Below are 23,271 nucleotides of genomic sequence, written 5' to 3' on the forward strand. Positions count from 1 at the left end.
GCCCCATTGAAGTCAATGGGAGACTCGAGCATTTTTCAAGGGGACCAAGGCTCTGCACAGGGAAGCTTGGCCAAACACCTGGGAACCTCAGAAAAGGATGGAAACACCACGGAAATGGACAGGAAACAGCAGGGGCAGCATGCATGGATGCCTCTGAGGCTGCTTAATCGCACCTTTATGCCAAAATTATGGGCAACAGCATGGCCATGACAGAGTGACAGAATGAGGCTAGATAGCATCTAAAACATGCAATAATTGACCCTGACACTATAGGGGACGGCATGCAGAGGCAGCCTCAGGCTCAGGCTTCAAACCTATTTAAAAAATTCCTTTTGGTGAGGATAATGTGTAGCACTGTATGTATCAGTATTTTGCCTGGTTAAGGCGGCAGAGAGGAACCAAAGGAGGTGAGCAAGAAGCGCTGAAATGATTTCCTATGTGAACAAAAGGTTGACGGTATATTTAGTCGATAACACAGCATGGTGGCGACATAGTGACCAAGTTCCATAACGTATCTGGTGAAACACCCGAAAAATGAGCCTGACACAGCTCGTTTGCTAAGGGGACGACATGTGGAGGCAGCTATGGAGACGACTTTTGGAGGCTGCTATGGAGACAACGTGTGGAGGCTGCTATGGAGACGGTGTGTGGAGGGTGCTATGGAGACGATGTGGGGGGGGGGGCGCACTCAGTCATACAGCTTTGCATCCATTGTCAAAATGAGTGACCCATATAAAATACCAGAAAATCACAGCCGGTAAAACACCCGAAAATGTAGCCTGACACAGCTCATTTGCTGAGGACGTGTGGAGGCAGCTATGGAGACGATGCATGGAGGCAGCTATGTAGACGACTTTTGGAGGTAGCTATGGAGACGATGTGTGGAGGCAGCTATGGAGACGATGGGGCAGATTTATCAAGCTGTCTGAAAGTCAGAATATTTCTAATTGCCCATGGCAACCAATCACAGCTCCCCTTTAAAATATTCATGAGCACTGTTTAAATGAAAGCTGAGCTGTGATTGGTTGCCATGGGCAACTAGAAATATTCTGACTTTCAGACAGCTCGATAAATATGCCCTGATGTGTGGAGGCAGCAATGGAGACAACGTGTGGAGGCAGCTATAAAGACGACGAAGAAATCAGACAGCAACCTCAGAAGATGATTGCTATGGCTAGTTTCTAACCAACACAGACAATTTTTAAAAAAATGTCCCGGTATTGATGTGAACAAAAGACTGTATTAGATTACGCCACACGTGACGTACAGTGCGCTTCACCGGCGCAGAGAATGTGGATTGGGATTTCTGGAGACTAGCTTGCGAAACAGAAGCAGGCACAATAGCTCAACTACAGTAGACAAAATTTGATTGCTATAACGGAGATTTCCCACCCCCAAAAAAAATTTAAAGAAATTTATTATGTTTTGTTTTTTTTCGTTTTTATAACTTTGCGGATTGCTGAATGTCCCGGGACTAATGTGAACAAAAACCGTATTAGATTATGCCACACGTGACGTACAGTGCGCTTCACCGGCAGAGAGAATGTGGATTGGGATTTCTGGAGACCAGCTGCTAAACAGTAGCAGGCAGACTAAGCTAGATGAAATTATATTTGCAACACTGACAGCACACAAAAGGATTTTTCACTTATGAAAAAAAAAAATAAATCAGCAGACTCTGCCTAATTCTAATCAAACCCCTAATAAATTGTCCCACTTTGGTGTTTGAGGTGGATATGTGTGTCACTAAGAGCTAAACACAACGGTAGCAAGTCCCCCTGCTAATTCCTCACAATATGGTACTAGCTGCACTACTAATGGCAGCAAGCCCAGCCACAAGCAAACAAAAAAAAAAAAAGTATAACGTTATTGTAGCCCTAAGAAGGGCTGTTGGGTTCTTGTAGAATCACTCCTGCCTAACAGTAAGCTAATAGAACACCCTAACGCTTTCCCTGACCAGCAGCAGCTCTCTCCCTAGCGGCATCCAGACACAGAATGATCCGAGCAGCGCGGGCAGCGGCTAGTCTATCCCAGGGTCACCTGATCTGGCCAGCCAACCACTGCTATCTACGTGTAAGGGTACCACGTCATGCTGGGTGGAGTGCAGAGTCTCCTGGCTTGTGATTGGCTCTGTTTCTGGCCGCCAAAAAGCAAAACGGCGGGAGCTGCCATTTTCTCGAGCAGGCGAAGTATTCGTCTGAGCAACGAGCAGTTATAGTATATACAGCCTCCCCTCCCCAGTTATAGTATATACAGCCTCCCCTCCCCAGTTATAGTATATACAGCCTCCCCTCCCCAGTTATAGTATATACAGCCCCCTCTCCCGAGTTATAGTATATACAGCCTCCCCTCCCCAGTTATAGTATATACAGCCTCCCCTCCCCAGTTATAGTATATAGACTCCTCTCTCCAGTTATAGTATATACAGCCCCCTCTCCAGTTATAGTATATACAGCCTCCCCTCATAGTATATACAGCCCCCTCTCCCGAGTTATAGTATATACAGCCTCCCCTCCCGAGTTATAGTATATACAGCCTCCCCTCCCCAGTTATAGTATATACAGCCTCCCCTCCCCAGTTATAGTATATACAGCCTCCCCTCTCCAGTTATAGTATATACAGCCTCCCCTCCCTAGTTATAGTATATACAGCCTCCCCTCTCCAGTTATAGTATGTACAGCCTCCCCTCTCCAGTTATAGTATATACAGCCTCCCCTCCCCAGTTATAGTATATACAGCCTCCCCTCCCCAGTTATAGTATATACAGCCTCCCCTCTCCAGTTATAGTATATACAGCCTCCCCTCCCTAGTTATAGTATATACAGCCTCCCCTCTCCAGTTATAGTATGTACAGCCTCCCCTCTCCAGTTATAGTATATACAGCCTCCCCTCCCCAGTTATAGTATATACAGCCTCCCCTCTCCAGTTATAGTATATACAGCCTCCCCTCTCCAGTTATAGTATATACAGCCTCCCCTCCCCAGTTATAGTATATACAGCCTCCCCTCTCCAGTTATAGTATATACAGCCTCCCCTCTCCAGTTATAGTATATACAGCCTCCCCTCTCCAGTTATAGTATATACAGCCTCCCCTCCCCAGTTATAGTATATACAGCCTCCCCTCCCCAGTTATAGTATATACAGCCTCCCCTCTCCAGTTATAGTATATACAGCCTCCCCTCCCCAGTTATATTATATACAGCCTCCCCTCTCCAGTTATAGTATGTACAGCCTCCCCTCTCCAGTTATAGTATATACAGCCTCCCCTCCCTAGTTATAGTATATACAGCCTCCCCTCCCTAGTTATAGTATATACAGCCTCCCCTCTCCAGTTATAGTATATACAGCCTCCCCTCCCCAGTTATAGTATATACAGCCTCCCCTCCCCAGTTATAGTATATACAGCCCCCTCTCCCGAGTTATAGTATATACAGCCTCCCGTCCCCAGTTATAGTATATACAGCCTCCCCTCCCCAGTTATAGTATATAGACTCCTCTCTCCAGTTATAGTATATACAGCCTCCCCTCCCCAGTTATAGTATATACAGCCTCCCCTCCCCAGTTATAGTATATAGACTCCTCTCTCCAGTTATAGTATATACAGCCTCCCCTCCCCAGTTATAGTATATAGACTCCTCTCCCCAGTTATATTATATACAGCCTCCCCTCCCCAGTTATAGTATATAGACTCCTCTCTCCAGTTATATTATATACAGCCTCCCCTCCCCAGTTATAGTATATAGACTCCTCTCTCCAGTTATAGTATATACAGCCTCCCCTCCCCAGTTATAGTATATAGACTCCTCTCCCCAGTTATAGTATATACAGCCTCCCCTCCCCAGTTATAGTATATAGACTCCTCTCTCCAGTTATAGTATATACAGCCTCCCCTCCCCAGTTATAGTATATAGACTCCTCTCCCCAGTTATATTATATACAGCCTCCCCTCCCCAGTTATAGTATATAGACTCCTCTCTCCAGTTATAGTATATACAGCCCCCTCTCCAGTTATATTATATACAGCCTCCCCTCCCCAGTTATAGTATATACAGCCTCCCCTCCCCAGTTATAGTATATACAGCCTCCCCTCCCCAGTTATAGTATATACAGCCTCCCCAGTTATAGTATATACAGCCTCCCCTCCCCAGTTATAGTATATACAGCCTCCCCTCCCCAGTTATAGTATACAGCCCCCTCTCCCCAGTTATATAATATACAGCCTCCCCTCTCCAGTTATAGTATATACAGCCTCCCCTCTCCAGTTATAGTATATACAGCCTCCCCTCCCTAGTTATAGTATATACATCCCCCCTCTCCAGTTATAGTAAATACAGCCTCCCCTCCCCAGTTATAGTATATACAGCCCCCTCTCCCGAGTTATAGTATATACAGCCTCCCCTCTCCAGTTATATTATATACAGCCTCCCCTCTCCAGTAATAGTATAAACAGCCTCCCATCCCCAGTTATATTATATACAGCCTCCCCTCCCCAGTTATAGTATACACACTTTCCCTCTCCAGTTATAGTATATACAGCCTCCCCTCCCCAGTTATAGTATATACAGCCTCCCCTCCCCAGTTATATTATATACTGCCTCCTCTCTCCAGTTATAGTATATACAGTCCCCCTCCCCAGTTATAGTATATACAGCCCCCCATCCCAGTTATAGTATATACAGCCTCCCCTCCCCAGTTATACTATATACAGCCTCCTCTCTCCAGTTATATACCGCCTCCCCACCCCAGTTATAGTATATACAGCCTCCCCTCCCCAGTTATAGTATATACAGCCTCCTCTCTCCAGTTATAGTATATACAGCCTCCCCTCCCCAGTTATAGTATATACTGCCTCCTCTCTCCAGTTATAGTATATACAGCCCCCCCATCCCAGTTATAGTATATACAGCCTCCCCTCCCCAATTATATTATATGCAGCCTCCACTCTCTAGTTATATTATATACAGCCTCCTCTCTCCAGTTATACTATATACAGCCTCCTCTCTCCAGTTATAGTATATACAGCCTCCCCCCTCCAGTTATAGTATATACAGCCTCCCCTCCCCAGTTATAGTATATACAGCCTCCCCTCCCCAGTTATAGTATATACAGCCTCCCCTCCCCAGTTATAGTATATACAGCCTCCCCTCCCCAGTTATAGTATATACAGCCCCCTCTCCCGAGCTATAGTATATACAGCCTCCCCTCTCCAGTTATAGTATATACAGCCTCCCCTCCCTAGTTATAGTATATACATCCCCCCCTCTCCAGTTATATTATATACAGCCTCCCCTCCCCAGTTATAGTATATACAGCCTCCCCTCCCCAGTTTTAGTATATACAGCCTCCCCTCTCCAGTAATAGTATATACTGCCTCCTCTCTCCAGTTATATTGTGTACAGACTTATCTCTCTTTTATAGTATATACAGCCTCCTCTCTCCAGTTATAGTATATACAGCCTCCCCAGTTATAGCATATGCAGCCTCTCCAGTTATAGTATATACAGCCCCCTCTCTCCAGTTATAGTATATACAGTCCCCCTCCCCAGTTATAGTATATACAGCCTCCCCTCCCCAGTTATACTATATACAGCCTCCCCTCTCCAGTTATATACCGCCTCCCCTCCCCAGTTATAGTATATACAGCCTCCTCTCTCCAGTTATAGTATATACTGCCTCCTCTCTCCAGTTATAGTATATACAGCCTCCCCTCCCCAGTTATAGTATATACAGCCTCCCCTCCCCAGTTATAGTATACAGCCCCCTCTCCCCAGTTATATTATATACAGCCTCCCCTCTCCAGTTATAGTATATACAGCCCCCCCATCCCAGTTATAGTATATACAGCCCCCCCATCCCAGTTATAGTATATACAGCCTCCCCTCCCCAATTATATTATATGCAGCCTCCACTCTCTAGTTATATTATATACAGCCTCCTCTCTCCAGTTATAGTATATACAGCCTCCCCCCTCCAGTTATAGTATATACAGCCTCCCCTCCCCAGTTATATTATGTACAGACTTAACTCTCTTTTTATAGGATATACAGCCTCCCCTCCCCAATTATATTATATACAGCCTCCCCATTGTAGTATATAATTTCTTGGGGTTGGGCAAAAGATCGGTTGCTATGACAGGCTTGGGTATTCTGAAGACCCAAGGCTGTCACGTTTTAACCTATTCATTACAATGTTCGATTTGCACATTGTAAAGAATTTGGAGAAAAATCCCCATATATTTCCATAGTGCAGTATGATAGTATATGGTAGGATCAATCAGACAACCTAGGTTTAAAGTACCCTAGGGGGTCTAAAAAATAGTAAAAAAAAAAAATAATAATAAAAATTTTATTTAAAAAACCTAAGAATTCAAATCACCCCCCTTTCCCTAGAAGTCATATAAATATGAATAAACAGTAAAAATCATAAACACATTAGGTATCTCCGTGCCCGAAAATGCCGGATCTATCAAAATATAATAAAAGTTGTTCACAGCGTTTAAGCATGTAACAGAAAATAGCGCCCAAAGTCGAAAATGGCACTTTTTTGCCATTTTGAAAAATATTTTTAAAAAATCTATAAAAAGTGATGAAAAGTCCATCAAAAAATTCAAAAAATTAAACCACCCACAGATCCGTACACCAAAGTATGAAAAAGTTATTAGCGCAGGAAATTTTTTTTTTTTTACAGGAGGTTTTAATTTTTGTAAATGTAAGAAGAAATTATAAAACCTATACAAATTTGGTTTCCCTGTGATTGCACCAACCCAAAGAATAAAGTAGACACGTTATTTGGGGGACACAATGAAAGCCGTAAAATCCAAGCCCACAAGAAAACCCGGATCCCATTACACAACATGGAATACCAAATACCATCACTATGAAGAGCGTTTTGTTACGCAGAAAACAAGCCATCACACAGCTCTTTACGTGGAAAAATAAAAAAGTTATAGATTTTTGAAGGTGGGGAGTGAAAACAAAAATGGGCTTGGTCGTTAAAGGGTTAATTTAAAGTAGGTGGTCAGATCTTCAGCCCCAAGGCCTGTAACAGGTGGCTGCACATTTGGTGTTAGTAAGAAGTGAAGAGTATTCTCAGGTTTGGAGGAATGACAGAATTACAAACCATCATAGGACAGAGCAGCGGGGGAGGCAGTGTCATCCTGTTGGCTTCACAGTACAGAGATGGCTAGCAGGTAAAACGACTTCGAAAGAAACAGGTTGTGAACGGAATGGAATAAGTTTCTTATTCGCAGACATTTATTACTCATCAATTATTGATCTGAATCTCTTATTTGTTATTTTGCTGTGCAATTGTTTTTACCTAATCATTTTCTATTAATTTTTGCCAATAAAACACATTTATGAAGAAAATATCTACTGCCCCGTGTGAGTTCTTTGATGTTTAAGAAGATCTGATTTGTAGCTGTAACATCTCCCACAATCTGGACATAAAAATTGCTTCATTCCCGTGTGAGTTATCTGATGCTTTATAAGATCGGACCTGTGGTTATAACATTTGCCACAATCGGAACACGAAAACGCTTTCCCCCCCGAGTGAGTTTTTTGATGTGCGGTCAGCTCTGACTTTTGCTTGAAGCACTTTCCGCACACTGTACATGCATATGGCTTCTCTCCCATGTGGCTTCTCTGATGAACAACAAGAGTCGATTTTGCGGTGAAACACTTCCCACATTCTCGGCATGAGAAGGGCTTCTCTCCCGTGTGAATTCTCTGATGTTTCACAAGATCTGATCTCACAGGAAAACATTTCCCACATTCTGAACACGGAAATGGCCTTTCTCCCGTGTGGATTTTTTTATGCTGTGTGAGATGTGATCTCTGACCAAAACATTTCCCACATTCTGGACAGGGAAACGGCTTCTCTCCTGTGTGGGTTCTTTGATGTATAAGGAGATATGATTTCCTAGCATAAGATTTCCCACATTGTGAACAAGGAAATGACTTCTCCCCTGTGTGAATTCTCTGATCTAAGACTCCATATTTATTTTGCTCGACAGTCTGTGAGGGATCAGAACACTTTTCATGTATTTCTTTTAGGATATCTTGGTCGTCATGTTCCAAATCTGATAATATCACATAAACCTCTAAACTCGTGGTACTGGCATCTGCAAAAAATAAAGAAGAAAAAACATTCTGAAATGATTATTATACCGATATTGAATACATATAAAACTAACGTAAACTTAAAAGTAAATAGCAAATCAGTAGATGACGATATTTCCAGGGGTTTTCCACTGTTACTGTCACCCCTTTAGTTCCCAGCCTCATAAGCCCCTTATAGTCTCCTAAAATTTTAGGTTCCATAGACTTGGCTCCAGTTCCTAATCCCGGGATGCCCATAGGCGTCGCCAAGGTAGTCTGCGATGTGTCAACACTTCTGCCATTGTGAGTGTTTGAGATCCTCCTGAGTTTCCCAGGCGACGTCTGGTTGTCGTAGCCATGGACGGCATGAGCTGGACCTCGGCAGGTCTTCCAGGAGGTTTGGCTTGGTGTTCTCCCCAGCGGTGGTGATTTCTGCTCCACGCCTGTCGGTCTTCCCTCCCTTTGGTGAGTTTCTGTTTGCAGGAGCGCGGGTTGGCAAGGAGGAGGGAGGGTTTAGAGGGGTCCTCTCGTAAAACAGTATTGGATAGCTATGCCCCTACAGCTGCTCCTTTGGCTATCCCCTCTTCTATCCCCTATGCTCCTCTACATACCGGTGTCTACAAGGACCCATTCTTCTTTGCCGTTAGCCCTCTGGGTTCTGAAAGCTAAGACCACATAAAAATATGGGCTGATGACTGAATATTTGGTTACTGATGTGGTACCAGCACCCGGTGGATAAGGAGCAGCTATTGTCCCCAGGATCATAATCCTTGTGTGACAAGTCCTATGGCAGTTATCTTGGTGGGTTATAATGAGTTCCGAAGGCATTTGGCTCTTCATCCACGGATGGGATGAGGTGTAAAGGCCGCGGATATGTGGCTTTGTCAAATATTTTTATTGAAGCCGCCCAGAGCAGGTGCCCCCCAAGGGTAGGAGGGCGTCTGTCACCTCGATGCCTGTTGCCTCTTTAACCAGGATCAGTGCTGTTACTTCAGCCTTTGTAATCTAAGTAACATTACTCCTCGTGCGGCTTTTCCCATCCAGAGGTGCGATGCCCATGACTCAAAACTGCCAGCAAAATCTTATAAAAAAAGTTATAGATTTTTGAAGGTGGGGAGTGAAAACAAAAAAGGGTCTGGTCGTTAAAGGGTTAATTTAAAGTAGGTGGTCAGATCTTCAGCCCCAAGGCCTGCAACAGGTGGCTGCACATTTGGTGTTAGTAAGAAGTGAAGAGTATTCTCAGGTCTGGAGGAATGACAGAATTACAAACCATCATAGGACAGAGCAGCGGGGGAGGCAGTGTCATCCTGTTGGCTCCACAGTACAGAGATGGCTAGCAGGTAAAACGACTTTGAAAGAAACAGGTTGTGAACGGACTAAGTTTATTTAACACTGAGGGTGCATTCCAGAGGGGACCACCAGGGTGTTCCAGTCTATTTCCATCCAGAAAAATCTAGTGAGCATTTTTGGCAGTACGACATGCCATGTAGTTGCAAATAGAAGCCTTTCTACAATCTGCTCACAGCACATGGCCACTGCACAGTGTATGGAGACAACTTCTCTATGGTATACACTCACCGGCCACATCTGTCCAACTGCTCGTTAACACTTAATTTCTAATCAGCCAATCACATGGCGGCACCTCAGTGCATTTAGGCATGTAGACATGGTCAAGACAATCTCCTGCAGTTCAAACCGAGCATCAGTATCGGGAAGAAAGGTGATTTGAGGCCTTTGAACGTGGCATGGTTGTTGGTGCCAGAAGGGCTGGTCTGAGTATTTCAGAAACTGCTGATCTACTGGGATTTTCACGCACAACCATCTCTAGGGTTTACAGAGAATGGTCCGCAAAAGAAAAAACATTCAGTGAGCGGCAGTTCTGTGGGCGGAAATGCCTTGTTGATGCCAGAGGTCAGAGGAGAATGGGCAGACTGGTTCGAGCTGAGAGAAAGGCAACAGTGACTCAAATCGCCACCCGTTACAACCAAGGTAGGCAGAAGAGCATCTCTGAACGCACAGTACGTCCAACTCTGAGGCAGATGGGCTACAGCAGCAGAAGACCACACCGGGTGCCACTCCTTTCAGCTAAGAACAGGAAACTGAGGCTACAATTTGCACAAGCTCATCGAAATTGGACAGTAGAAGATTGGAAAAACGTTGCCTGGTCTGATGAGTCTCGATTTCTGCTGCGACATTCGGATGGTAGGGTCAGAATTTGGTACAACAACATGAAAGCGCGGATCCATCCTGCCTTGTATCAGCGGGTCAGGCTGGTGGTGGTGGTGTCATGGATCCATCCTGCCTTGTATCAGCGGGTCAGGCTTGTGGTGGTGGTGTCATGGTGTGGGGAATATTTTCCTACCTGAGTATTGCTGCTGACCATGTCCATCCCTTTATGAGCACAATGTACCCTGTAACATCTGATGGCTACTTTCAGCAGGATAATGCGCCATGTCATAAAGCTGGAATCATCTCAGACTGGTTTCTTGAACATGACAATGAGGTCACTGGACACAAATGGCTCCACAGTCACCAGATCTCAATCCAATAGAGCATCTTTGGGATGTGGTGGAACGGGAGATTCGCATCATGGATGTGCAGCCGACAAATCTGCGGCAACTGTGTGATGCCATCATGTCACTATGGAGCAAAATCTCTGAGGAGCTTCCAGCACCTTGTTGAATCTATGCCACGAAGAATTGAGGCAGTTCTGAAGGCAAAAGGGGGTCCAACCCGTTACTAGCAGGGTGGACCTAATAAAGTGGCCGCTGAGTGTATGTCTCGGCCTGGTGGAGGTCTCTAACAGTTTACCGAGGTGAGGAGGGGGCTTCCCATCCACCAATCAGATATGGGAAGCCTATTTTAAGCCCATCAAAATATTTCAGACAACCCCTGTATCCTGAAACCTTCTTTTGCTCACAGATGTTTATTCTTATTCGCAGACATTTATTACTCATCAATTATTGATCTGAATCTCTTATTTCTGTTATTTTGCTTTACAATTGTTTTTACCAGAAGATTTTCTATAAATTTTTCCAAATAAAACACATTTATGAAGAAAATATCTACTGCCCCGTGTGAGTTCTTTGATGTTTAAGAAGATCTGATTTGTAGCTGTAACATCTGCCACAATCGGAACACGAAAACGCTTTCCCTCCTGAGTGAGTTTTTTGATGAGCGTTGAGGATTGACTTTTGCTTGAAGCACTTTCCGCACACTGTACATGCATATGGCTTCTCTCCCGTGTGGCTTCTCTGATGAACCACAAGAGTCGATTTTACAGTGAAACATTTCCCACATTCTGTGCATGAATACGGCTTCTCCCCTGTGTGGAGTTTCTCGTGATCTGTGAGGGTACCTCTTCTTGAGAAACACCTCCCACATTCTCGGCATGAGAAGGGCTTCTCTCCTGTGTGGAGCTTCTCGTGATCCGTGAGGGGCCGTCTTCTTGAGAAACACCTCCCACATTCTCGGCATGAGAAGGGCTTCTCTCCCGTGTGAATTCTCTGATGTTTCACAAGACCTGATCTCACAGGAAAACATTTCCCACATTCTGAACACAGAAACGGCCTCTCTCCCGTGTGGATTTTTTTATGCTGTGTGAGATGTGATCTCTGACCAAAACATTTCCCACATTCTGGACAGGGAAACGGCTTCTCTCCTGTGTGTGTTCTTTGATGTATAAGAAGATATGATTTCCGAGTAAAACATTTCCCACATTGTGAACAAAGAAATGACTTCTCCCCTGTGTGAATTCTCTGATCTATGACACCATCTTTATTTTGCTCGACAGTCTGTGATGGATCAGAACACTTTTCATGTATTTCTTTTAGGATATCTTGGTCGTCATCTTCCAAATCTGATAATATATCATAAACCTCTAAACTCGTGGTACTGTCATCTGCAAAAAATAAAGAAGACAAAACATTCTGAAATACCTTTGATATGACTGTGTATTATACCGATGTTGAATAGATATAAAAATAAAGATATAATAAAGTAAATAGCAAATCAGTAGATGACGATATTTCCATGGGTTTTCCACTGTTACTGTTGCCCACCCCTTTAGTTCCCCACCCCTTTAATTACCCCTGCGGTTCCCAGCCTCATGCGCCCCTTATAGTCTCCCAACATTTTAGGTTCCATAGACTTGCCGATAGGCGACGCCATGGTGGCTCTGCGATGTGTCATCACTCCGGCCATTGTGAGTGTTCGAGATCCTCCTGAGTTCCCCCAGCCCCACCGGCGAGGTCTGGTTGTCGTAGCCATGGACGGCATGAGCTGGACCTCGGCAGGTCTTCCAGGAGGTTTGGCTTGGTGTTCTCCCCAGTGGTGATGATTTCTGCTCCACGCCTGTCGGTCTTCCCTCAGTTTGCAGGATCGCCGGGTGGCAAGGATGGCGATAGAGAAGGTTTACTGGGGTCTGATCTAGTGTCCCCCCTTAAATCAGTATTGGATAGCTATGACCCTACAGCTTGTCTAATAGTTTCATCGAAGCCGCCCAGAGCAGGTGCCCTCCAGGGGTAAGTGGGCGTCTGTCACCCCGATGCCTGTTGCCTCTTTAACCAGGATCAGTGCTGTTACTTCAGCCTTTGTAATATAAGTAACATTACTCCTCATGCGGCGCTTCCCATCCAGAGGTGCGATGCCCAGGACTCAAAACTGCCAGCAAAATCTTCCGCCCCCATAAGATAAAAGACTCTAAATGGGACCATGATCCAATCCCTATCCTGATAAGGATCCGACCGGCAATGCACTTTGTGTTTTGTTTTTTTCTTAATTCCATTCCAGTTTCTAAAAATGTTTCCTCTGAGGATTGAGGGCCCTTTCTTTTTCCGTCTATTTTCTAATTTAGAAAATTTCTGCACAACATGTTCCAAAAAAGGAGCCCGGAAACAGGAGAATAAAGAAAATTGTCTCATTCACCAGACAAGGGGCTCGTCAGTGAATGATCCAGAAGCTTTTGTTACTGACATGCCCTATGACAAGGCGATTGCTCTTCTAAGGGACATTGGCCCTATGACAAGGCGATTGTTCTTCTAAGGGACATTGGCCCTATGACAAGGCGATTGCCCTTCTAAGGGACATTGGCCCTATGACAAGGCGATTGCCCTTCTAAGGGACATTGGCCCTATGACAAGGCGATTGCCCTTCTAAGGGACATTGGCCCTATGACAAGGCGATTGTTCTTCTAAGGGACATTGGCCCTTTTGCCCTTATGATTGGATATACAAACCGCTTTTATGTTGCTGCCGGGCCTATTATTTTCTTTCAGGCTCCTTTCTGGTTGGTGGAGATCAGAGCTCCGTGTAGGATTGTGCTAGTTCACAGTTTAGCTCGGGAGTCCGGTCGGTCATGGAGTCTCCTAGGGCGCGGGCACGCTGGCTTCAGGAGATTTAAATGGCCAGCGTGACAATAATTGGCGCCGGCCGCCCGTTCTGTTTAGATTCCAGCCCCTTCCTGTTTATCCTGCCAGATCTTCGTGCCTTGGGCCCGATTCTATGCTGCATGTCCTGACCTCCTGCCTGTCCGCGACTACGATTTTGCTCAACGTCTCTGTAACTCACCTTGGCTGCCATTGCGGACGAAGTGGCACCTGTGGAACGACCTGGTGGTAGCACGCCGCAACAAGTCCAACCCGCTTTGCGTCAGGCTTTGGTGAAAACCGGGTACCACTTAGACTCCGGTCCCAGGTGTCGGCTTATGTCATCGTCTGTGGTGGTCCAGTGGGTCCACTACCCCTGGTGCTTGACAGTGGCAGTCCTGAGTGTATAGTCTCGCTATTTCTTGGCACCGCCTCCCCTTTCAGCCCGGCTGCAGGAAAGGGGTCAGTGGAAGTGGTTGCACCCGTCCTGTGGATTTGCATTTAGGACCATAGAGGACAGGACTAGAGCATTACATGTAGTAGTGACCACTCACCCGGGGGGACATGTGCCGGGGCGTCCTCCTCACACTCCTCACCTAGGGGGACATGTGCCGGGGCGTCCTCCTCACACTCCTCACCTGGGGGGACATGTGCCGGGGCGTCCTCCTCACACTCCTCACCTGGGGGGACATGTGCCGGGGCGTCCTCCTCACACTCTTCACCTGGGGGGACATGTGAAGGGGCGTCCTCCTCACACTCCTCACCTGGGGGGACATGTGCCGGGGCGTCCTCCTCACACTCCTCACCTGGGGGGACACGTTCCGGGGCGTCCTCCTCACACTCCTCACCTGGGGGGACATGTGCCGGGGCGTCCTCCTCACACTCCTCACCTGGGGGGACACGTGCCGGGGCGTCCTCCTCACACTCCTCACCTGGGGGGACATGTGCCGGGGCGTCCTCCTCACACTCCTCACCTGGGGGGACATGTGCCGGGGCGTCCTCCTCACACTCCTCACCTGGGGGGACATGTGCCGGGGCGTCCTCCTCACACTCCTCACCTGGGGGGACATGTGCCGGGGCGTCCTCCTCACACTCCTCACCTGGGGGGACACGCGCCGGGGCGTCCTCCTCACACTCCTCACCTGGGGGGACATGTGCCGGGGCGTCCTCCTCACACTCCTCACCTGGGGGGACATGTGCCGGGGCGTCCTCCTCACACTCCTCCTCATCACTCACACACGTCTCTTCTTTTATGGTTACGGCCACAACATCCAGACTCTCCGGATCCTTCTCCTGACTCGGAGGCTGCGACAAAATATAAAGGAACATGAGGAAAACACAAGAAGTTTCTGCTTCATCTGCAGATTATAGGAGACATCTCCACCTACCTGATCCTCCTGTGCAGGACGGGGACATCTCTCCGGGGATCTTCTCTCCCTGGATGGAGGGACTGTAGGGATCACATACACAGACTGAATTCCTTCTTCTATACAGATAATACAGAGGGGACACGTGTCTATAGTCCTGTCTATTACCTGGTGATGTCAGGCTCCGCGGCTCCTGGTAGCGCTCCTTGTGTCCTTCTACATACTCCCACTCCTCCATGGAGAAATAGACGGCCACATCCTGACACCTTATAGGAACCTGACACACACAATGGCTACAGTCATCCCCCGGAGCCTCCATTACTGGATCATGTCCCAGCATTCCCAGCAGTGTCACCTCTCCAGTCAGCAGCTCCGTCATCTTCATGGTCAGTTCTAGGATCTTCTGCCCGTGGATCAGGGAAGGGGGCGGCTCTGTGATGGGGCTCCGCCCTCCTGACTCCTGGCGCTCCCCTGATGTCTTCCTCATTAATGTGTAATCCTGGTTATTGGGAGACAGCGGGATAATATCCCCACATCCATGTCCCATCCCCCACCACCACATGATATGGGGGGCTCTCACCTCTCCTGTCAGCCGGTACAGGATCTCTAGGGTGAGGTGTAGTATCGTCTCCGCCATCTTGTCCCGGTCTTTATACATCCTTGTCAGGTAATTAGGACAGAAAGGAGTCAGATATGAGGTGCGGGGTCTCTGTAGATGTATTCGGGGTCTGGCCGCTCCGATGTCTGCAGAGTCTAGAAGAATAATTTTTATTTTAATATCTGTAAAACTGATTCGGGGGAGCGGGATATTTGTGTGACACGGCCATTAACCCCTTGCTAAACTATTACTGTGTCCTGCTCTCTCTCCATGCACCCAGGTTTAGTTCTGGTTCTGATCCCAAGTGTTAACCAGTGAACGGATCAGCGAAATATGAAAAAAGTTATTGGCACCAGAATGTGCTAAATGTGCAAAATATTTGTAAAAATATGTTAAAACACAATTAAACCATTAATTTCAGAGCATTTGGAAATTTTCCTGGCCTGGAATATTCAGCGCTGACACTAAGACACACGTGGCGTTTTAAAAAACATTTTTGGTCCGTTTTTAAGCAATCCGTTAAAAACGGACCGCTCCGCGGATAACGAGCACCACGCCGCTCCGCAGATAACAAGGACCACACCGCTCCGCGGATAACGAGCACCACAAAGCTCCGCAGATAACAAGGACCACACCGCTCCGCAGATGAGCACCACAAGGCTCCGCAGATAACGAGCCCCACACCGCTCCGCAGATAACAAGGACTACACCGCTCCGCAGATAACAAGGACTACACCGCTCCGCAGATAACAAGGACTACACCGCTCCGCAGATAACAAGGACCACACCGCTCCGCAGATAACAAGGACCACACCGCTCCGCAGATAACGAGCCCCACACCGCTCCGCAGATAACAAGGACCACACCGCTCCGCAGATAACAAGGACTACACCGCTCCGCAGATAACAAGGACCACACCGCTCCGCAGATAATGAGCCCCACACCGCTCCGCAGATAATGAGCCCCACACCGCTCCGCAGATAACGAACACCACACCGCTCCGCAGATAACGAGCCCCACACCGCTCCGCAGATAACGAGCCCCACACCGCTCCGCAGATAACGAGCCCCACACCGCTCCGCAGATAACGAGCCCCACACCGCTCCGCAGATAACGAGCCCCACACCGCTCCGCAGATAACAAGGACCACACCGCTCCGCAGATAACAAGGACCACACCGCTCCGCAGATAACAAGGACCACACCGCTCCGCAGATAACAAGGACTACACCGCTCCGCAGATAACAAGGACCACACCGCTCCGCAGATAACAAGGACCACACCGCTCCGCAGATAACGAGCCCCACACCGCTCCGCAGATAACGAGCCCCACACCGCTCCGCAGATAACGAGCCCCACACCGCTCCGCAGATAACGAGCCCCACACCGCTCCGCAGATAACGAGCCCCACACCGCTCCGCAGATAACAAGGACCACACCGCTCCGCAGATAACAAGGACCACACCGCTCCGCAGATAACAAGGACCACACCGCTCTGGACACTGAAGTAGAAAACACTGGAAGCAAAAAATATAAAAGGCCTCGGCCGGAAGGGGGGCCCCGTTTTACTATTTCGGGGTCCTATAGACACAGCACGGAGCGGCAGGACCCGTCGTGTCTGAGCTGATGATTATCACCCTCATCATCTGCTGGAAGACAATCAGATTGTTATCTCCCCCGACCAGCAGATACCGGAGCGGAACCACCAGTATCAGAACCATCTCCCCTCAGCACCAGGATTATCATTCAAATCTAAAGAATATTTACCAGTCCGGTCCTCAAAGGGTTAATAATGAACGTGCCCCAAAATCCCTTCCTGGCGGTGACTCCTCTCACGCCTCCTCCTGTACTGCAGCTTCCAGGACCTGCGATGATGTCACCGTCATGTGATCAGTCACCTGTGGGAGGAGTCATGGTAGGTCACGTGACCAGGGTTCTTCTGTGTTGGTTGTGTTCTCAGTGTCAGGACTGAGGTGCATGTAGCTGAGCTGTATATGTGTGACGTGCATGTAGCTGAGCTGTATATGTGTGAGGTGCGTGTAGCTGAGCTGTATATGTGTGAGGTGCGTGTAGCTGAGCTGTATATGTGTGACGTGCATGTAGCTGAGCTGTATATGTGTGACGTGCATGTAGCTGAGCTGTATATGTGTGATGTGCATGTAGCTGAGCTGTATATGTGTGAGGTGCATGTAGCTGAGCTGTATATGTGTGAGGTGCATGTAGAGGAGCTGTATATGTGTGAGGTGCATGTAGAGGAGCTGTATATGTGTGAGGTGCGTGTAGCTGAGCTGTATATGTGTGATGTGCTTGTAGCGGAGCTGTATATGTGTGAGGTGCATGTAGCTGAGCTGTATATGTGTGAGATGCGTGTAGCAGAGCTGTATATGTGTGACGTGCATGTAGCTGAGCTGTATATGTGTGAGGTGCATGTAGCTGAGCTGTATATGTGTGAGGTGCGTGTAGCTGAGCTGTATATGTGTGAGGTGCGTGTAGCTGAGCTGTATATGTGTGAGGTGCATGTAGCTGAGCTGTATATGTGTGAGGTGCGTGTAGCTGAGCTGTGTATGTGTGAGGTGCATGTAGCTGAGCTGTGTATGTGTGAGGTGCATGTAGCTGAGCTGTATATGTGTGAGGTGCATGTAGCTGAGCTGTATATGTGTGAGGTGCGTGTAGCTGAGCTGTATATGTGTGAGGTGCGTGTAGCTGAGCTGTATATGTGTGAGGTGCGTGTAGCTGAGCTGTATATGTGTGAGATGCGTGTAGCTGAGCTGTATACGTGTGAGGTGCATGTAGCTGAGCTGTATATGTGTGAGGTGCGTGTAGCTGAGCTGTGTATGTGTGAGGTGCATGTAGCTGAGCTGTATATGTGTGAGGTGCATGTAGAGGAGCTGTATATGTGTGAGGTGCGTGTAGCTGAGCTGTATATGTGTGATGTGCTTGTAGCGGAGCTGTATATGTGTGAGGTGCATGTAGCTGAGCTGTATATGTGTGAGATGCGTGTAGCAGAGCTGTATATGTGTGACGTGCATGTAGCTGAGCTGTATATGTGTGAGGTGCATGTAGCTGAGCTGTATATGTGTGAGGTGCATGTAGCTGAGCTGTATATGTGTGAGGTGCATGTAGCTGAGCTGTATATGTGTGAGGTGCATGTAGCTGAGCTGTATATGTGTGAGGTGCGTGTAGCTGAGCTGTATATGTGTGAGGTGCATGTAGCTGAGCTGTATATGTGTGAGGTGCGTGTAGCTGAGCTGTATATGTGTGAGGTGCGTGTAGCTGGGCTGTATATGTGTGAGGTGCGTGTAGCGGAGCTGTGTATGTGTGAGGTGCATGTAGCTGAGCTGTGTATGTGTGAGGTGCATGTAGCTGAGCTGTATATGTGTGAGGTGCATGTAGCTGAGCTGTATATGTGTGAGGTGCATGTAGCTGAGCTGTATATGTGTGAGGTGCATGTAGCGGAGCTGTATATGTGTGAGGTGCATGTAGCTGAGCTGTATATGTGTGAGGTGCATGTAGCTGGGCTGTATATGTGTGAGGTGCATGTAGCGGAGCTGTATATGTGTGAGGTGCGTGTAGCTGAGCTGTATATGTGTGAGGTGCATGTAGCGGAGCTGTATATGTGTGAGGTGCATGTAGCTGAGCTGTATATGTGTGAGGTGCATGTAGCTGGGCTGTATATGTGTGAGGTGCATGTAGCGGAGCTGTATATGTGTGAGGTGCATGTAGCTGAGCTGTATATGTGTGAGGTGCATGTAGCTGAGCTGTATATGTGTGAGGTGCGTGTAGCTGAGCTGTATATGTGTGAGGTGCGTGTAGCTGAGCTGTATATGTGTGAGGTGCGTGTAGCTGAGCTGTATATGTGTGACGTGCGTTTAGCAGGGCTGTATATGTGTGAGGTGCGTGTAGCTGAGCTGTATATGTGTGAGGTGCGTGTAGCTGAGCTGTATATGTGTGAGGTGCGTGTAGTTGAGCTGTATATGTGTGAGGTGCATGTAGCTGAGCTGTATATGTGTGAGGTGCATGTAGCGGAGCTGTATATGTGTGAGGTGCATGTAGCTGAGCTGTATATGTGTGAGGTGCGTGTAGCTGAGCTGTATATGTGTGAGGTGCGTGTAGCTGAGCTGTATATGTGTGAGGTGCGTGTAGCTGAGCTGTATATGTGTGAGGTGCGTGTAGCTGAGCTGTATACGTGTGAGGTGCGTGTAGCTGAGCTGTATACGTGTGAGGTGCGTGTAGCTGAGCTGTATATGTGTGAGGTGCGTGTAGCTGAGCTGTATATGTGTGAGGTGCGTGTAGCTGAGCTGTATATGTGTGAGGTGCGTGTAGCTGAGCTGTATGTGTGTGAGGTGCATGTAGCTGAGCTGTATATGTGTGTGAGGTGCGTGTAGCTGAGCTGTATATGTGTGAGGTGCGTGTAGCTGAGCTGTATATGTGTGAGGTGCGTGTAGCTGAGCTGTATACGTGTGAGGTGCGTGTAGCTGAGCTGTATACGTGTGAGGTGCGTGTAGCTGAGCTGTATATGTGTGAGGTGCGTGTAGCTGAGCTGTATATGTGTGAGGTGCGTGTAGCTGAGCTGTATATGTGTGAGGTGCGTGTAGCTGAGCTGTATGTGTGTGAGGTGCATGTAGCTGAGCTGTATATGTGTGAGGTGCATGTAGCAGAGCTGTATATGTGTAATGGGGATGTAGCAGAGCTGTATATGTGTGAGGTGCATGTAGCAGAGCTGTATATGTGTAATGGGGATGTAGCAGAGCTGTGTTTGTATAATGTCTATATGGAGATGAGTGTAATGTGGATGTAACAAAACTGTGTGTGTGTACAGTGCATGTAGTAGAGCTGTATACATGTAATGGGGATGTAGTAGAGCTGTGTGTGTAAGGTGGATGTAGCAGTGCCGTGTGTGTGTACAGTGCATGTAGTAGAGCTGTATACATGTAATGGGGATGTAGTAGAGCTGTGTGTGTAAGGTGGATGTAGCAGAGCCGTGTGTGTGTACAGTGCATGTAGCAGAGATGTATACGTGTAATGGGGATGTAGCAGAGCTGTGTTTGTATAATGTTTATATGGAGATGTGAGTAATTTCGATGTAGCAGTCCTGTGTGTGTAATGTGCATGTAACAGAGCCGTGTGTGTAATGTGCATGTAACAGAGCCGTGTGTGTAATGTGCATGTAACAGAGCCGTGTGTGTAATGTGCATGTAGCAGAGCCCTGTGTGTAATGGGCATGTAACAGAGCCGTGTGTGTGTAATGTGCATGTAGCAGTCCTGTGTGTGTAATGGGCATGTAGCAGAGCCGTGTGTGTGTAATGTGCATGTAGCAGTCCTGTGTGTGTAATGTGCATGTAACAGAGCCGTGTGTGTAATGGGCATGTAGCAGAGCCGTGTGTGTGTAATGGGCATGTAACAGAGCCGTGTGTGTGTAATGGGCATGTAGCAGAGCCGTGTGTGTGTAATGGGCATGTAACAGAGCCGTGTGTGTGTAATGGGCATGTAACAGAGCCGTGTGTGTGTAATGGGCATGTAGCAGAGCCGTGTGTGTGTAATGGGCATGTAGCAGAGCCGTGTGTGTGTAATGGGCATGTAGCAGAGCCGTGTGTGTGTAATGTGCATGTAGCAGAGCCGTGTGTGTGTAATGGGCATGTAGCAGAGCCGTGTGTGTGTAATGGGCATGTAGCAGAGCCGTGTGTGTGTAATGGGCATGTAGCAGAGCCGTGTGTGTGTAATGGGCATGTAGCAGAGCCGTGTGTGTGTAATGGGCATGTAACAGAGCCGTGTGTGTGTAATGGGCATGTAACAGAGCCGTGTGTGTGTAATGTGCATGTAACAGAGCCGTGTGTGTGTAATGGGCATGTAACAGAGCCGTGTGTGTGTAATGGGCATGTAACAGAGCCGTGTGTAATGGGCATGTAGCAGAGCCGTGTGTGTGTAATGTGCATGTAACAGAGCCGTGTGTGTGTGTAATGTGCATGTAGCAGAGCCGTGTGTGTGTAATGTGCATGTAACAGAGCCGTGTGTGTGTAATGGGCATGTAACAGGGCCGTGTGTGTGTAATGGGCATGTAACAGGGCCGTGTGTGTGTAATGGGCATGTAACAGAGCCGTGTGTGTGTAATGGGCATGTAACAGAGCCGTGTGTGTGTAATGGGCATGTAGCAGAGCCGTGTGTGTGTAATGGGCATGTAGCAGAGCCGTGTGTGTGTAATGGGCATGTAACAGAGCCGTGTGTGTGTAATGGGCATGTAACAGAGCCGTGTGTGTGTAATGGGCATGTAACAGAGCCGTGTGTAATGGGCATGTAACAGAGCCGTGTGTGTGTAATGGGCATGTAACAGGGCCGTGTGTGTGTAATGGGCATGTAACAGAGCCGTGTGTGTGTAATGTGCATGTAACAGAGCCGTGTGTGTGTAATGGGCATGTAACAGAGCCGTGTGTGTGTGTAATGGGCATGTAACAGAGCCGTGTGTGTGTAATGTGCATGTAACAGAGCCGTGTGTGTGTAATGTGCATGTAACAGAGCCGTGTGTGTGTAATGTGCATGTAACAGAGCCGTGTGTGTGTAATGGGCATGTAACAGAGCCGTGTGTGTGTAATGGGCATGTAGCAGAGCCGTGTGTGTGTAATGTGCATGTAACAGAGCCGTGTGTGTGTAATGTGCATGTAGCAGAGCCGTGTGTGTGTAATGTAGCAGAGCCGTGTGTGTGTAATGTGCATGTAGCAGAGCCGTGTGTGTGTAATGTGCATGTAGCAGAGCCGTGTGTGTGTAATGTGCATGTAACAGAGCCGTGTGTGTAATGGGCATGTAGCAGAGCCGTGTGTGTGTAATGGGCATGTAGCAGGGCTGTGTGTGTAATGTGCATGTAGCAGAGCCGTGTGTGTGTAATGGGCATGTAGCAGAGCTGTGTGTGTAATGTGCATGTAGCAGAGTTGTGTGTGTAATGTGCATGTAGCAGAGTTGTGTGTGTGTAATGTGCATGTAACAGAGCTGTGTGAGTAATGGGCATGTAGCAGAGCTGTATACGTGTAATGTGCATGTACCAGAGCCGTGTGTGTGTAATGGGCATGTAGCAGAGCCGTGTGTGTGTAATGGGCATGTAGCAGAGCCGTGTGTGTGTAATGGGCATGTAGCAGAGCCGTGTGTGTGTAATGGGCATGTAGCAGAGCTGTGTACGTGTAATGTGCATGTAGCAGAGCTGTGTACGTGTAATGCCATTGCTCATTGCTGCCAGTCTCATCTTCTGCTTTGTTTCCAGCACTGGATTTATTTCTGCTATCACTTCTCTCCTAATATCACGGATTTCCCCGGCAGCTCCAGGATTTTATATGCAGTGTTCAGACATGTCATCATTTTATACATGAATATTCGCCATCTTATCCGTGTTTCAGTCTTCTCCACTTTGAACAGAAAGAGTTGTTATAGACTATCCGTCATTTCAGATGATTTTAATAAAGTATATTAGAAAAATGTTCACCCCCCCCCCTTCCCCCGAAACGCAATATCAAAAATGATCTCAAATGACACTTTATGGGACTTTTAATATTAAAAGCTGTTTTTACAATAATTCACTTGGCCTAGTTACAAGCAGCGAATTAGGTTATCCCAAAGGCTCGTAGAAGTTTCCTGTAGTTGGAATAATAGTCATTACTGTATGTAACTACTACTTCTGTATGTAGGAGCCTTTGTCCAGGGATATTGTAAATGTTAATAAAGTTGGGATGTTTAAAAAAACTTCTGTGACAGGAAGAGACGGCTCAGACATCTTTCCTCCCTGACAGCAGGACAGACATGTAATCCTGGATGCTGAGAAGTTCTGTCAGTTCTGTTCAGTAATAAAGTCCCTTTTACTGTT

The 23,271-nt window shown here is 47.4% G+C and overlaps 1 protein-coding gene across 1 annotated transcript in view; it reads right to left on the reverse strand.

Annotated features, from left to right (window-relative positions):
- Nucleotides 1–17,309, reverse strand: part of LOC140114334 (uncharacterized) — a 52,953-nt gene extending 35,644 nt beyond the window's left edge. Inside the window, exons 1-7 of the mRNA XM_072132699.1 lie at nt 17,196–17,309; nt 15,412–15,584; nt 15,187–15,330; nt 15,000–15,108; nt 14,853–14,914; nt 14,649–14,769; nt 7,537–8,122 (exon numbers count right to left, since the gene is read on the reverse strand). Of these exons, the coding sequence (XP_071988800.1) occupies nt 7,537–8,122; nt 14,649–14,769; nt 14,853–14,914; nt 15,000–15,108; nt 15,187–15,330; nt 15,412–15,489 (1,100 nt within the window). The 5' untranslated portion in view covers nt 15,490–15,584; nt 17,196–17,309. The remainder of the gene's footprint in view (nt 1–7,536; nt 8,123–14,648; nt 14,770–14,852; nt 14,915–14,999; nt 15,109–15,186; nt 15,331–15,411; nt 15,585–17,195) is intronic.
- Nucleotides 17,310–23,271: the final 5,962 nt, after the last annotated feature.

This window comes from Engystomops pustulosus, chromosome 1, assembly GCF_040894005.1.
Source record: "Engystomops pustulosus chromosome 1, aEngPut4.maternal, whole genome shotgun sequence".
In the NCBI taxonomy this organism is placed as follows: domain Eukaryota; kingdom Metazoa; phylum Chordata; class Amphibia; order Anura; family Leptodactylidae; genus Engystomops; species Engystomops pustulosus.